Consider the following 16,372-nt stretch of genomic DNA (forward strand, 5'->3'; position numbering starts at 1 on the left):
ATACTGCGGAACTATCTATCTATATTAGCTAGTTCCTTCGTATATATAGACTTTTATCCCTTAAGTACTTCCGTATTTAGCTTACTACGCTTACTAGTGAAATGGTGAGAAAATACACAAACCAACCACAACACCACAAATATACCCTCAACAGGGTGTATAAATGAACGCACCTCCGTGACAGTGGCTCGCTCGCAGGCCGCACTCCACGTAGGACAAAGAAAAGACTCTATGGGCTCGCAGACCACATAATAAGTACCTGATCGGCCTGATCAGAGGGCCAGAATTGCCTGCACGCGTGCAAGGCACAAAAATATGAAGAAATAAAAGTCGATGTCCTGTCTAAAACAGAATGTCCGAAGCAGACCGCTTATATACATGACCCCTGAACCTCCGAATCCTCCGTGAGCCCCACTTCCTCACTCAAACCCTCAGGCCTGTGGCCGCACCCCAAACCACTAGTAAGCCTGGCGATCTGTTCTAGCTTACCACGCTTACTAGTGAGCAAGGTAAGCCGGCTTACTTCTGCTAAGAGTAAGCGCCCTACTGCCTTACAGCTCCGTCGTTACCTTCCACCTAATTGGCTACTACGACCGGATATAGGCTCCATCTTGCCCTACTATATAGTTTGTCTATAATACTATTAGTTTAACTGTAATATAATGCCTCTTCTTTTAAGTTAAAGTTCCGTTAACTTAGTGCTAAAATAACCGGGTATTTCCTATCTTTTTATCCGTAAGTATTTCCTTTATTTCTTCTTCTATTTTACAATATTTAATGTTAAAATAAGTGCTATTGAGGCTTGTAAATATAGGCTCAAATAGCTATCGGCGCAGTACACTGAGAGCGAAAAAGAATTTGACTGCAGCATTCGACAGTTGCCGTGGCACTCAAAAAAGGAGGATTACAGGGGCGGCGCCCTGTAATATATAGAAGAGAATCACTGTAACATAGGCTTGTGAGGCACTGATGAGTGTGGTGAACCAGTATATTAATTGAACCTTGTAGACCAAAAAAAATACCACAGTGGATAGTGAAATGGTGAGAAAACACACAAACCAACCACAACACCACAAATATACCCTCAACAGGGTGTATGAATGAGCGCACCTCCGTGACAGTAGCTCGCTCGCAGGCCGCACTCCACGTAGGACAAAGAAAAGACTCTATGGGCTCGCAGACCACATAATAAGCACCTGATCGGCCTGATCAGAGGGCCAGAATTGCCTGCACGCGTGCAAGGCACAAAAATATGAAGAAATAAAAGTCGATGATCTCCCTAAAACAGAATGTCCGAAGCAGACCGCTTATATACATGACCCCTGAACCTCCGAATCCTCCGAGAGCCCCACTTCCTTACTCAAACCCTCAGGCCTGTGGCCGCACCCCAAACCAATAGGGTGTGAGGCAGAGGTCTTATAGGCCATCAGCCTCTTACTTGCTCCCCGAGGGTGGCTCCGTTCCCGGGCCTGAACGTGCGTTTCCCAGCCCCGAACGCCCGCTAAATGCGCTAACTAAATATAAGGTTAGGGGCTACGTTACAGGCCACGTTGCCGCTACCGTTTGACCACTGCAGGGCACGTTGCCGCTACCGTTTGATCACTGCAGGGCACCGGCCTTAGCGCTCGGCTTCCCGGGACTTCGGATTGCTTCCGGAAGCCGAGCCTCCGCTCCGGTAACCGCAGTCCCTAAACACTGCTGATTCAAGCCATCGTATTGCCTCTGAGGCCCTGTAATATACAGGGTTCAGATACACTGTAAAATCCACAAACAAAAGCTGTATTTTAACAGATTGTAATAAGTAGCTTCTTTTGTAAAGAAAAAAAAGGCTGGAGCACAATATAAAATATAGGAATAGTACCCTTACCTAATGTTAAAATAAGATTCTTAAAGCTAATAACTAAGGTCCAATATAAACCGAAACGTTAATATTATAAACTTTTAAAAGATCGATATATATTACAGTTAAGCCAACAGGTAGGACAAACCGTATGTGGAGCGTAACGCGTATAGCCAATTGCTAGTAAAACTAATTAGGACGGTAGTAGCCCTATCTATAGAATTATTACTAAGAGGCAATGATCTATCGCGGGATTATAAATAAGAATCAATAATCTAGAATAGGTTTATTGCCAAGAGATAATAATCTAGAAGACCACTAGGTTTATATATACAGAGGAACTAGCTAATAAATAAATAGTTCAGCAATATATAATTCTAGCTTATATTAATAGTATTAATATTTATATTAAAGTATCTTATTATATACTATATAGCTATACGGAACTAGGGTTATTTAGAAGTACATTTAACAAGTATTCCTTTTATAAGTTCTAAATAAAAGTTCGTTATACATTCTATATTTATTTTTATTTTATTATAAATAAATTAAAGGTATTAAATTAACGTTATATTTAAAAAGGTTAATATTTAAGAGATTTTAACTTAACCTATTATCGACTAACTTTTTACTTATATTTAAAAGCTTAAAAATAAATTACGCTTTTCCTATAATACTCTTATATAAAAAATATTATACTTTATTAAGAAATTAGTGTTTTACGTAAGAAGGAAGAGTATATTAAGCTTAAAGTACCTGACCGCTACGGAGGTATAAAGGGAGAGCTAAGAGGATTTTTAATCTAACTTAAAGTATATTTTTAGTTTTACTTTTTTTGTTTCCTAGACGTGGATACTAAGGTTATAGACGCCACATTTAAGCTTAATGAAAAGTATTTATTTAATTCAAACCGATTTTAGGAAACTATTTCGATAATAAATACGATAAAAGGAAAGATATTACTAAAAAGTACTTCAAGTCGTATATAGGTTTTAAAAAGAAATTACGGAGGTATTTAGAAAGTATAACGAAGCTAAGTATATTTAAAAATAATTAATTAATTTTAAATAGATTTAATTTATTATTAATTACACTACGATATTTAAAATAAGTAAATCATAGAATATAATTTATAATAAAAGGTTAATATAGTTATTATATAATAAGTTTAAGAAGGAAATTAAAAATAAGGTATATTTATTAAAGTAGTTGAAAGTTATTAATAGATATATTATAATAAAAATTTATATTAATAATTAATAATATTAACACCGTAAGGAACGTAAAGTATATATTAGTTTAGGGTGCGGCTACAGGCCTAAGGGTGTAAGTAAGGAAGTGGGGCTCTCGGAGGATTGGGAGTTTAAAGGTTATATATATAAGCGGTCTGCTTCGGGCATTCTATTTTAGACAAAACATCGATTTTTATTTCTTCGTATTTTGTGCTTTGCACGCGTGCAGGCAATCCTGGCTCTCTGATTAGGCCGATCAGATGCTTGTTATGTGGTCTGCGAGCCCATAAAGTCTTTTCTTTGTCCTACGTGAAGTGCAGCCTGCAAGCGAGCCACTGTCACGTAGGTATGTTTATTTAAAGATTTAATAAAAAGCTAGACTATAGTAAAGTAGCTCTATTTAAATTTAAGGAAAATATTAAAAACGGTATTCGAATGAAAGTTACTTAAAGTAATATATTTACAGTTATATATTTCTTATATTTTATTTCTAAAACTCATATTACCGGTAAATAAAGTTTATATATAGAAAATAACGGAAAACAAGAAAGAAAAATGTAAGATAAAAAAATATAAAATTTATAGTTTAATAAAAATTAATTAAGAATTTTAATGAATAAGTTAAGATATCCAGTTTTAGGTAATTTGTAGAAATTAAAAATAAATTTAAATTATCCACATAAATAAAAAGACTTCTACCGGTAATATTTAGACCGACTAAAGCCTAAAAAATTAAAAAAAGTTATATTGGAACTTAAAAAATATATTTATAAGTCTAAATATAGAAGAACTTTAATAAGAATCGAATCTATATTTTTAATATAATAATTAATATATTATATACTACACTATAAAGTTAATGGATAGAAAGAAACTTAGGCCTAATTAATACTATACGCTTTTATTATTATAGAAAAAATTAAAAATTAAGGTTTAAAAAAACGTGTTAAGTTTTTTTAAGCCTTGAAAAACCTTAACGGGAGTTAATATTATGCTTCCGATATAAAAATTAATATACTCTATATTATATTATAAAGTTAAAAGATACAAGAATACTTAAATATAATTAATATTATATATTTTAATTACTTTACGAAGTAGAAAGTACGTTATTAGCGGTACACTATGAAGTTAAGAAGGAAGGACCGGCGGTATTAAAGTTTATACGAAAGTCGAAAAGTTAGTCGAGGCTTAAAGAGGGATTTAGGAAAGAAAAGTCGGAAAGAATAGTAATAAACGATTCCGTTATTCAAGGATCCCGAAGAGACGTAAAATAAGTAAATTCCTTTTTATATTTAATCCGCTCTAACTTTTTAAGGCTATTAAAACTATAAAATACAGCCTACAATATTTTCTCTAGCTAAAGCTTTTTTTAATAACGAAAGTAATATATTTTAGTATTAATAACTTTTATTAGTTTCTTAATTCGCTCTAATTTAGCTTTTATAGTACTATATTACGAAATAATTTAGGATAATTAGCTTCAAGTAACGCTTAGAGCGTTATAGTAAAGGAAAGCGCGCCAGATATACTTATAGTAACGCGAGGAGTTAGAGGAAGAAAGAACGTAAAATAGGTCACGGGAAGTATATACAAAATAAAACGAGGGTATTATAATCAAGTTACGGAGAATTTTTTTCTATAAAGCCTTATCAGCTAAACGCTTTTAAATATCTCCTTTTATTTATATAGTTAAATGTTAAAGTACAGCTTTTGTTTGTGGATTTTACAGTGTATCTAAGTCCTGTATATTACAGAGCCTCAGAGGCAAAACGATGGCTTGAATCAGCAATGTTTAGGGACTGCGGTTACCGGAGCGGAGGCTCGGCTTCCGGAAGCAATCCGAAGTCCCGGGAAGCCGAGCGCTAAGGCCGGTGCCCTGCAGTGGTTAAACGGTAGCGGCAACGTGCCCTGCAGTAGTTAAACGGTAGCGGAAACGTGGCCTGTAACGTAGCCCCTAACCTTATATTTGGTTAGCGTATTTAGCGGGCGTTCGGGGCCGGGAAACGCACGTTCAGGCCCGGGAACGGAGCCACCCTCGGGGAGCAAGTAAGAGGCTGATGGCCTATAAGACCTCTGCCTCACACCCTATCCACTGTGGTATTTTTTAGTCTACAAGGTTCAATCAGTATATTGGTTCACCACACTCATTAGTGCCTTACAAGCCTATGTTACAGTGATTCTCTTTTATATATTACAGGGCGCCGCCCTTGTAATCCTCCTTCCTTCAGTGCCACGGCAACTGTCGAATGCTATAGTTAAAGTCTTCTTCGCTCTTAGTGTACTACGCCGATAGCTATTTAAGCCTATATTTACAGGCCTCAATAGCACCTATTTTAACACAATCTATTTATAATAGAAAATAAAAGATAAATTTCGGATATTATATTTTTAGGAAAAATATTTTATTAAAAGCGTTTGGTAAAGAAATAATTAAAGTTATTAATAATTATTTTAATAAGCAGACTGTTTTTGAAATATAGTAAAAATAATAATAATTTATATAAGAACTAACTAATAATCCTAATTTTAATTAATTAAAAAAGAGAGTAGTATTAGCGGCGATTTATAAAGCTTTAACACTATAACGGTATATGGCAGAGAGCATAGTACAAGGTTAGGGGTGCAGAAAGCAAAGAAAGCAAGAGAAAGCTTGGGCTAATAAGAGAGCAGTAAAAAGCATAGGTGATGTGGGGCACGGGTAGAAGCACAGGCTAGGCAGAGCAGAGCAAGGATATCTTAGAGAGCCAGCAGGCTACCCACAAACCTTCCTTTCCTTTCTTCTTCATCTTAAGATTACATTAGCTACAGAAGTGCAGTATCAGCTTTAACTTATTAACACCTCAGCTTCGTGACAAAAATATATTACAAGTTAAAGCTTTAATAGTCTATAATTACTAACAAGATTATACTGCATTTCCGTGAAAAATATCGTAAATAGTTAAATAAAGTAAAATATTTATATTTATTAAGTTTTAAATGCAATAAAATCCAAAAGATATAAAAGTATAAATCCTTATATAAATAATAGTTTTATCATTAGAGAACTTTTATAAAACTCCAATAAGTAATAAATAACATCAGCTAGTAACAATAAAAAGCTTTTACTAATTAAACTTTAAAAAATAATTAAATATAATATAGTAATTTTTAGATAAAATAGCATTTAGAAGTTTAAAGGTAAAGCTTTTACAATTTAATAATATAAAATTTCAGAAGTTAACTTTCATAATAATAGTTACATTTAAATAAATTTAAGGTAAGTTTCGTTTAATTTCTATAGAGTCTATTGAATTAAAGTAAAAGAAATTTAATTTTAATTATTAAAAAAACTACTAATAGCTTAAATAATGCAAATAAAGCTTTGCTTTATTTTTCTATAGTTAAGTTTGCGCCTTTAGAGTCGTACACTACATATACAGTCAAAAGTCTTATACTACAGTAAAATCTCCTATTACAAATGAATGTCAATATCATGAGCTTGCGTAAATAAGCTAAGAAAGGAAAAAGCACTAGCTATAAGAAGAAGATAACCGAAGCTATAGCACTGACTCTGCCCGGCTCAGAGCACACTTGTTCAACTAGACGGGTAGAACCCTAACCCTTAGCATGGGAAACCATGACATCACCATGTAAATATGGAAAAAGGAAAGAAGGCATACAGGGGAGGGACCAGTTAGTCCATAACATATGTAAGCTCGTCTAAAGAAGCATAGGACTGTCGACCTACTACTCTGCCTTTTATCTCGAGTCTTATTTCGTCGGATCGCTAACATCTTCTCTCGTATCAAGGCCTACCCAGCTGCGGCACCAGCAATAGCAAGATAATACCTAACTATCTATTAAGAAACACGATTATTATGCACCTCTCTAAGGCGCTTAACCCAGTGCTTCCGCAATGGCTCTGGCATCTTGCAGAAAAACATCGCTTTGTTCTCGTCCGTCAGCAGCTTTTCGGCGATTTTGATCTGCAAGTCGGGGTCCTCCTCGCGGAAATCCCCAAACAAGATCTCCATAGCCTGTTCCTGCCAAGTAGGGCGAGCCTTGGCCCCACGGAGAGCCTCGGCTAGAACTGTGATGTCACTGGCGACGGGAGGGGCGGTTGGGAGCGACGGGTGGGTGCCGACTGTGTGAGATGATGCGACAGCAATGCCAGTGCTGTTGCTAGCGCTTGCCCCGCTGCTTTGGGTCGCGTGATTGCTGAGAGCAGGATGCAGGGCGTGGTTAACATTGTTTGCGGTCGCTACATGAGTCTGCTGTTGCTGAAGATCGATGTAGTTCGGAGGAGCAGTGCGCCGACGCTTGTCAGATTGGATGGATTGATTCGTGGTCGTGGCATTGTCGCCGGCGTGCATGCGCTTCCTTGGTTGCTGTGGGTTCTCTTCTGGCGGTGTCAGTGCAGAGGTTGTGGATGGAAGGGAGGCGCGAGGCTGAGGCGGCGGGGCCATTGCCGCTGGGGGCCGTGAAAGCTGTTGTGAAGGCGCCGGGAGAGGGGTCGGCATAGAAGGCGCGACAATACTAGGCTGCTGGGGAAGAGGCGGCGCAATATGCGTCTGTACAGGATTGAGGTAGCTCGTGTCGGTGAGCATGTCCATGATAGATGTGCCGGGTGCGTCCGGTTCATCGGTGCTATTGAGGCTGTCCGGTCCTTTCCTGCGAGGTTTGGTAAGACGCTTAGGGGCGCCGCCAGATCCAGGCACATCAGGGAAGAGGATCTCGTAATATTCTTCGTGTTCGAAAGGTCGACCTTTGAGCGAGCGAGCTAATGGTTCTTTCTGTACAACACATTGAAGTCAGTAAGGCGGTTATAATCAAGATGTCGCAATGGCGGCGACGTACCTGGAGATGCCTAGCCCATGCCTCTTCAGTGCCAGTCACTGTCCTGGTTTGTGGATTGTAGTAGAAAGAGTTATCCTCCCTCAAGCCAATCCACAGGCGGTACTTCTTGCGAGCATTGTCACTCTTGTTGATGAGATGACTCTTGTTGGCATAGGCATTGTGTTTGTCGATAAGGGCTTGGATAGCACGGTCCCAAGCCTGGGGCTTGAAGGTGCTGCCTTCGCGCAGACCCAGGTTGACTGACTCGCATAGCGAGCGGAAGAAGGTGGCTTCGTACTGCGAGTTCCAGGTGAAGCGCGGGCCACGATGTTTGCCCGGGGTGCTGTCGGAGGGTTTGGCGCCTGGAGGAGCAAGTCCGTAGTCCTGGTCAGACATGGCGTCCAGCACCCACGTAGGTGGGACCCCGAGGAGGACCGGAGCAGCCGTTTGGGTTAAGGGTTTGCAGCTTGGCTATCGACGATACGGCGGGCTATCGGTGGCGGCAGCGACGGGGTCGGCTAGAGTGGCGATAATGCTTATAAATGTAAACTGGTAGCAGTTGGGCTGAAGGTGCTGCGCAGCTGAAACGGAGAAGGGATCCGACCACAGTTTATCGGTGCCGTGGAGTTGGACTGTACCGGACACTTGGATCAATTAGAGGGCCGAGGCAAATGGTATACTGGCTATAGGTTAAAGGTAAAGCGAGATGGAAGTAGCCGATACATAATACTGTTTATAGTAGTAAAAGAAAGACCGTTTTGTAGTATCAACTGCGGCTAGCTAGTTGATGGGTATGATGTTGGGAGTTTGAGATGCAAAGACGGTGGAGCGGAAGTGGAGGCTGGGGCGAAATGATGAAACAGGGATATGCTTTCGAGACCGTAAAACAAAACGGAAATAGCTAGTCACGTGTATGCGTGTCGGTTGAATTTCTTAAGTGAAGTGCGGGGTAACGACGATGAGTTAATACTACGAGAATTCTACACTATTGCGGGGATAAATTTATACCTAAATTAAACGCAAAATAAAGGATAATAATAGATTTATGAGGATTTTTGATTTATAGGTTATAATAAAAATAAAGTATAACTTAACTATAAAATATTACTATTAGCTTTAAAAATTATAGTAAAATTAATATTATTTTTAATATATATATCTTATGTATTTAAAAATAGTTAAAGAAATATTAGTTATAAAACTTTTAAATCTTTAATAAATTCTATAGAAGTAGAGAGCTGTTTTATAAAGCGAAGCTTATTAAAATTATTAATATATTTATATATTAACTTTCTAAATATTTTTTGTAATTTTAATAATAAACTAGTAATATTTTACTTACTATTTTATATTACTTTAATATTTTTTTTAGAAATTTTTAATCCGAAATCCTTTTCTTTATATTTAATTAAATTAGTCAATAAATTTCTTATAGTTTAGCTTAATAATAAAAAGATTGATCTCTAATATTATAAAGGGTTTATATCAAAGTACTATTAGGCAAACTTTTTATTTAAAAAATAATAGGTGTAACAGCATATAGCAGAGAGCATAGTATATAGTTAAGAATAAAGGAAGTAAAGAAAGCAGAAAAAAAGCTGCAGCTAATGGAAGAGCAGAAACGAAGCACAGGCTATATAAAGCACGTGCAGGACATAAGCTAAGCAGAGTAGGGCAGGAATATCTTAGAGAGCAAGCAGGTTACCTACAAAGCTTTTTTTCCTTTTATCTTTATTTTACAATTATATTAGCTACAGAAATACAGTATTGGCATTAACTTATTATAACGAACCCTTATCTAGAACTTCTAAAAGAGATATTAATCAAAGGTCCTTCTGAACAGTCCTAGTTCGGTATAGCTAAATAGTGTACAACAATAGCTTATTCTAATTATAATAATTAAGATACTAACGATTGTAACTTATATTATATACTGCGGAACTGTTTATTTACACTAGCTAGTTCCTCCGTATATATAAACCTCAGGACTGTAGACCGTTAACTTATAGACGGTCCTCGGTCCACTTATAATTAGCCAATACTAAACCGTAGACCGTTAGTTTAGGGTGCCGCTACGGACCTAAGGATTTAAGTAAGGAAGTAGGTTTTTTGGAGGATTTGGGGGTTCAGGGGTCATGTATATAAGCAGTCTGCTTCGGACATTCTATTTTAGACAGATCATCGACTTTTATTTCTTTATACTTTGTGCTTTGCACGCGTGCATGCAATTCTGGCCCTCTGATTAAGCCAATCCGGTGCTTGTTATGTAGCCTGCGAGTCCATAGTGTCTTTTCTTTATCCTGCGTGAAGTGCGGCCTGCGAGCGAGCCACTGTCACGCAGGTGTGTTCATTTAGAGACCCTGTTGAGGGTATATTTGTAGTGTTGTGATTGGTTTGTGTGTTTTCTCACTATTTTACCGTGAGCTCCGCCTCGGTCCCCAGTGCTTACTTTATTGGTCTATTTCGTCTTATTGGACCGTGAGCTCCGCTCGATCGCCTAGTCTAGCTCTGATTAGTTTCCGTGGCTCTACTGTCTCTCAGAACAGTGACAACTAGCAGTCTCTTTTGTATATAAAGATAGCGTTAGACTAGGCTACTTTCCTAACGCTAATAAAAAGAATTTTTTATACTTATTAGCAGTTAACTAACGATATATATACCTACGTCCGCCTCTTAATCGATATAATAATAATTTACTTTTATAACCCTATATTACAGTTAAGCTAACAAGTAAGTTAGACAGTGTGCGGGGTGCGACACGTATAGCTAATCGCTAATAGAACCAATTAGGATAAAAGTAGCCTCGCCTATAGAATCATCGCTAAAAGACAATAATCCAGCGCGGTATTATTAATAAAAAATTAATAATTTATAACAAAATTATTGCTAAAAGCTAATGATCCAGAAGACTACTAAGTCTATATATACGGAGAAATTAAATAGCTAATAAATAGTTCCGTAATTTATAATATAGATTATAATCGTTAATATCTAAACTATTATAACTAAAATAAGCTATTATTATATATTATTTAACTATACCGAACTATGATTATTTAGAAATACTTTTAACTAATATTTTTTTTAGAAGTTCTGGATAGGAGTTTGTTATACTACTTTTTAAATTAGGTATATACATTAAAGCTATAGAAAAAATACTAATGTTTGCATATGAGATTTACTTTGAGCTGCTCTTTTACATAAGTACTAAACAGCTAACACAAACTGTCTGATACTTATAATATATTCACGTAGTTATTTATATATTGCATAGCATGATACTAGGCCGACAAATAGGATCCATATATTTTGCAGCATGTCAAAGAAAATCAAGTAATTGCAAAGAAACTGAAATACAAGTCACTAACAATTTATCATGGGTACACAGAACGCTGAGATCCATCAAGATTGCCTTTGGCCTATACCTACCTACCTCTGCCATGAAAATGCTGATTGTGACGAGGTTTTTGCAGCTGGTTTTAGCCTCTGTTATTCGTTCATGTGTGGATGTTCAAAGCTTTTTAACCATTGCTTGCCAAGAATAACTTCTTTGCCTTATAGTCCGAAGAATATAGCACAGCCATCAACCATGAAGCAGAATATTGCCGTGTGTTTTGCATGTGTCTACCCTGATGCTCCAACGGCAAGGGTTTTATATGGAGCCGGAATTGTCTCCAATAACAATTCCAAGGATGCACAGGCTAGCATCGTTTGATGGCCCAATAATTAAGGTAGGTAAGCCAAGGCATTGACTCGAATCAAACCACTATCTGAGATCTAGAGGAAGTAGAGGTGAAGGGATTGGGCTACCTACAGGCAAAGTTGGGCTTCTTTTTACTGTAGGCATGTTAAGGAGGAGGTCCAAGCATAACAGTCAACAATGTGGGCTGATGTGTCAGACGTGAACGTGAAGCTGTTATCTGACGTTGAAAGCTATGTAGCGCTGCACACGAGTACAGATGGGATTTGATGTTACCGAAAAGGTGCGGACTGGCGAGAAACGTGACATGAACGTAGAAGCATGACGATGTCCTGATGATGCAGTAGGTTACTATGAACTTTCCACATGGCATTCTTTCATGGTGAATTGATCAGATACCAGTAGAAGATAAACACTGACCTGGGTCTCTGAGATCTGATAAATCTGTGTGCGAGCCAAGGTACCTAACCATCACCGAGACTACCTTAGTTGCTGATAGCCTACATGTGCCGGATGCCGATGCGTTAAAGCTAGCAGAAAAAAACATTTATTGGGAAGCCAAGTGGGGGTGTTGGCCTGCAAAGCTCCATTGTTGATGGACTCTCTTGCCGGGCGGTTGATGCGCTTGTTGGGAATATTCCGCCAAGACAATAAATCTCATCTTTGACAAGATTCGTCCGTCAGTGGAGAGGTAGACCTGTTCAAGTATTCCGGGAAACGTTGCTGCCAATATGACACATGGTGAGCCAGCTTCACTACAACTGGTGACAGCAGATGCGAGGTTGAGGTAGGACAAGACGGCAAGCATAACTGCCGTTGTTTTTAGAGTATTCCAAAGGAAGGGCGGGCCGGGGAATATTGAGACCGCGTTAGGTTCAGCTAGGCATGCACTGGAAAGGTCTGCCAAAAGGTGCGGCGATACAAAGCACGAGGGTTGTTGATGCCCAAAGGCATGGAGACTGATTCCACTGATAAGCCGACTTCGGCAGTAGACTAGATTTGATTGCGTCATCGAACATATTCTGCAGAGTAGATTCCAGATCAGGGGAAACATCGCAGAGGGAGAAGGTATATTTGAGAGGGGCTTCAGCGTGGCTAGGGATCAACAAGATTGTCAGTTCAGGAGCTCACTCACTCAACAGAGGCAATCAGAAGCCAGAACTAATTCCTAGCTGCAGAATGTCCGGGTTTGGTGGGGAGCCACGGAGGGCACCAACAAGGAGGGGTCAGACCGTCAGACTGCGGGGCATGCTGTCCTCAACGTTCAGTGGTCTCTCCTTGTCATGCAGGCCACCTCAAGTTGGGTTTTGGCTCCCACAAGGAGCAATGCGTCATTAGGCAGTCCTTGCGTAACCCATGCTAGCTGACCAGTGACATATGCGGGTAATATTCCCGGCTGCGTTAGCTTGGGAACCACAACCCTTCCAGAGCGTGATAGGTACCGTACGCAGTAGGTTCTCAAGCTTGGGAAGAGCGCTCCCTTGGAATGTGGACGACAGCCAAGAGGCGACAACAAGGATGTTCCTTCCATAGCGCCTGGTCGAAACATGATTAACCAGATTCTGGGCGCACAACAAGCCCGAAGAGTCAAAATCAAGAATAGGTACTTATCCAGGTACCTGAGCAATATACTGGCGATGCGCAATGTGATGTGATGGATTTACTGACAGGTCGGCTGTTGTGAGAGAGGACTCAAACTGGGGAGGATGTGCAATATGGCAAATATGTTGCCGGGTTAAGACGGGTGGGATCGCCTGGCTTCGGAAGACGAGTTCGAGAGGACACAGAGATGGCCGCGGTGTGTGACTCTTTTATAGGTTCGGGGTGAAGACCGGTCCGGCGGAGAGCCCGAAAGGGAGCTATTCTCCACTCTATGCAATGCAACCATCTACGTCTCTCCAATCACCGCCAACGAATATCTGCAGAAGGTTGCCAGCAGTCTGCATCCTGTGGTTAATCTGGTTGGACAGATTCGTGCGGTGGGCATCAAGCCACTACCCACTGGATTGCTGGTTCAGACATCGTCCACGAAGCTGGGGCTCCCACCCCAAGCTTGGTTTTCCGGGTTGGCGGAATTCCAGGGTAAGGTAGAACCGAAATGATGATGACCCAAGAGGGACATCCCGGGGCTATTCGATACTGCCGCATTTAACAATGGGCACATGGTCCCATGGTTCCACAAGAGCGCTGGCTTCAGGCTCTTAATGCCCTCCCCAGGATGATGTGGCAGCAGGGAAGCTGGTCTCACGAATCTCACAGCATAATAAATACGCCCGCAGTTCTGTGGTCCATGGCGAGTCCGACTCAAGGCAACATCCGACAAGATAGCTTCATCTCTTGAGTCCTAGGACATTTGCACACCCCTCAACTCCACGCAACAGAGATCGACAACGCCAAGATGTGAGTCATTGACTAAGGTACCCAGGGGGATATCAAGCGCGCCATATCATTGACGAAGCATCTACGTAGTCTTTTCTGGCCATTAAACTAGCCCAACATCTTTCCAGATACCTATTCAGCCTAGGTAGTCCGATATGGCTGTGAGTCAAGCATGGATCCCTCTCTTCATGACGATGCGAAGGTTAACCGACCCGCCAGCCCGGAGATACAGTTCGAATTCGCGGCAACCCCGTCCTGTACAAAGTCATTGCAGTAAATGGCTGCATGCTCACCATCTTGGTGATGAATCCGCAACCAGATGGGCAGTACCTGGACTTCAGTCCGACCTCGATACAAACTATAGACGAATATCGCGTCGAAAAGGTGGATGATTGTTGAGTGGAGAGTCGGATTTACCTTGATGTGTTTTGTCGCCATTGTGTGGTCGGATTTCTGCATGGGATACCCTCGTTTTAAACTTATTGTCTGGTACGGCATTTGGACGGATATTTGACTTTCAAGAGAGCACTTTCTAGACTTCTTTTCCTTATATCCTACCTAAGGTACCTAACGTCTGATCTCCGAGATTGTTGATAAGTAAGGTATCATCGTTTTGGGGTGTGTTTTGGAAATGACATGTACTGCTGCTGCGAGATTTATGAACGTAAACGAAAGTCTGTTGCGCACAGATATGCCTCCAGAAGACCATGATGGGACCGATATGGTGGAAGTACCATGGATAGGTCTGTCTCCACAGCAACCAACCCCCCGGCACCCATGTACGCTCAGTATTACATTCAAGACCACTATGCGTAAGAAATACCGCTTGGTTATGTATTTAACGCCAAGATAGGTAGATATGTTTCCAGCTACCTACATGAGTAACCAGCAACAGGTAATAATTCAGATGCTGGACGGTGATGGGAAATGGGAACACCCAGAACATAGGTACGTCATGTAGGTGAAGTAGTGACTGCTCCGGAATGATGTCCACTTAAATTCTCCACGACAAGATCAAGCCTGTCACTTTATTGCGGGGTGAAAATCTGGGGAAAGGCTGGTCCGGATATTATATCAACCCCCGTCCCTTAACCTCAAAGCAACTCACACCCTCTTGTTCGGTCTCATCCCTGACATGGCCCCTGATAGCAAACTTCACATTACCTAAGTTGACTTCTATCCTAATGACTACCTACAACGCATGAAGCTTTTGTATGACTGTGAACATAGAGTCTTTGTGGGGCACCAAAGGGCCCAGGTTTTCCCAGACCCACACCGGTTTGCTCTTGGGGATGGATTTTCTTACTGTTTCCTTTTTAACCAACTCACCAATATACAATCACGTATTGCCCACACTTCGTTGCCTCCGACAGTCTTTCTCTTTTCCATTGCAGCTGTTGAAACACTTCAAGTTCGGTCAATATACCTAATTTAAGATGCTCACGCATTTAGTCTGGGGCTTATGGCTTTAGTCATGCCGGTACGGGCGGGGGTCCGATGCCTATCTAGATTGCCACTGCTGGTCCGTTGCGTTCACAACTCGCAACTATCTAGTGACTTAGGTGTGCCAGTCTTGATAACTTTCTGCCTGTCCGTGTTTCAAGTACCCCTTTTACTGCTGTTGCACTCCCAGAAATGCCCTGACACCTGCAACCCTTTCCAACTCCTCCATAGTCTCGGACCAGAGCTTAGCTTCAACCTTCTTTCCTTCCTCTGTATTCATCATGTGGTGTCCCCTACGGGTTGTCAGTAAACTTTTAAGTTCCTTGAATATTTGCACCAGAATGGAACATGGCATACGAATCGATCTCCCAATTTCTCACCAATCTTCCATGACTCTCCTCTCCCTTCGCATCTACCGCATCGACATACGCCCACGCCCCCCGAGTCATCGTACTTCCTGCCAGACTGGCCATGACGTTGCCGATTAACCTCGCTGGGGAAAACACCAACTTCTGAAGCCCCGGGTTTTTGAACAAGGCTGGATCAACCGCATTGACAATCAGGGTGAGACCATGCTGCTGTCAGACGCGGGCGGTGGCCAGACCAAGGCCGGTGTTGGCTTTGTGATCGACGCTATTTTGCCGACAAAAGAGGTACATTCTGGAGGAGAAAAAGGTTGGGCGAAGAACTGAGAGGTCAGGGCCAACCAAAGGTCACAGGTGAGGGATTTGGTTTCAAAGTGGGCCACGGCGGAGGGGCGGGATTTCCAGCCAGCAAGGAGGGCCACGATGGGGAACTCGAGTAGATTGGTTAGAATTCCGTGATACATAACTCATCGCTGGGTGACACATAGGCATAAGATGGGCAAGAAAGCAGATGGACAAGAGGGGATGAAGTGATTTCTTGGCGGTCTGTCACTACAGGTAAATCCTATTAGACTGATCGAGGTGGGGCTGTTGT

General features: G+C 40.7%; 4 protein-coding genes across 4 annotated transcripts; 2 read left to right on the forward strand and 2 right to left on the reverse strand.

Annotated features, from left to right (window-relative positions):
* Positions 1-6,520: 6,520 nt before the first annotated feature.
* Positions 6,521-8,858, reverse strand: QC763_300170 (uncharacterized protein). The gene is made up of 2 exons (XM_062910482.1): positions 7,912-8,858; positions 6,521-7,847 (listed from the first exon to the last, which is right to left on the reverse strand). The coding sequence occupies exons 1-2, from the start codon at positions 8,284-8,286 to the stop codon at positions 6,915-6,917; spliced, it is 1,308 nt and encodes a 435-aa protein (XP_062766393.1). The 5' UTR covers positions 8,287-8,858; the 3' UTR covers positions 6,521-6,914.
* Positions 8,859-13,463: 4,605 nt separating this feature from the next.
* QC763_300185 (uncharacterized protein) lies at positions 13,464-14,368 on the forward strand (the record flags this gene model as incomplete). Its single annotated transcript, XM_062910483.1, has 3 exons — positions 13,464-13,990; positions 14,060-14,130; positions 14,189-14,368. The coding sequence occupies exons 2-3, from the start codon at positions 14,125-14,127 to the stop codon at positions 14,366-14,368; spliced, it is 186 nt and encodes a 61-aa protein (XP_062766394.1). The 5' UTR covers positions 13,464-13,990; positions 14,060-14,124.
* A 232-nt stretch (positions 14,369-14,600) lies between these two features.
* On the forward strand, positions 14,601-14,822 carry QC763_0046850 (uncharacterized protein; the record flags this gene model as incomplete). The annotated part of the gene is made up of 1 exon (XM_062905699.1): positions 14,601-14,822. The coding sequence occupies one exon, from the start codon at positions 14,601-14,603 to the stop codon at positions 14,820-14,822; it is 222 nt and encodes a 73-aa protein (XP_062766395.1).
* Positions 14,823-15,424: 602 nt separating this feature from the next.
* Positions 15,425-16,350, reverse strand: QC763_0046860 (uncharacterized protein). The gene is made up of 2 exons (XM_062905700.1): positions 15,770-16,350; positions 15,425-15,705 (listed from the first exon to the last, which is right to left on the reverse strand). The coding sequence occupies exons 1-2, from the start codon at positions 15,883-15,885 to the stop codon at positions 15,582-15,584; spliced, it is 240 nt and encodes a 79-aa protein (XP_062766396.1). The 5' UTR covers positions 15,886-16,350; the 3' UTR covers positions 15,425-15,581.
* Between the last annotated feature and the right edge of the window lie 22 nt (positions 16,351-16,372).

This window comes from Podospora pseudopauciseta, chromosome 3 (genome assembly GCF_035222475.1).
Source record: "Podospora pseudopauciseta strain CBS 411.78 chromosome 3, whole genome shotgun sequence".
Taxonomy (NCBI): Eukaryota; Fungi; Ascomycota; class Sordariomycetes; order Sordariales; family Podosporaceae; genus Podospora; species Podospora pseudopauciseta.

What these genes read in the sequence shown, in the direction of transcription:
- QC763_300170 (XM_062910482.1), bottom strand. Translation starts at nt 8,286, where the DNA reads ATGTCTGACCAGGACTACGGACTTGCTCCTCCAGGCGCCAAACCCTCC. An exon ending in CATGGGCTAGGCATCTCCAG is followed by an intron (nt 7,848 to 7,911) that starts GTACGTCGCCGC and finishes TGTGTTGTACAG; the next exon opens with AAAGAACCATTAGCTCGCTC.
- QC763_0046860 (XM_062905700.1), bottom strand. Translation starts at nt 15,885, where the DNA reads ATGGCCAGTCTGGCAGGAAGTACGATGACTCGGGGGGCGTGGGCGTAT. An exon ending in AGAAATTGGGAGATCGATTC is followed by an intron (nt 15,706 to 15,769) that starts GTATGCCATGTT and finishes GACAACCCGTAG; the next exon opens with GGGACACCACATGATGAATA.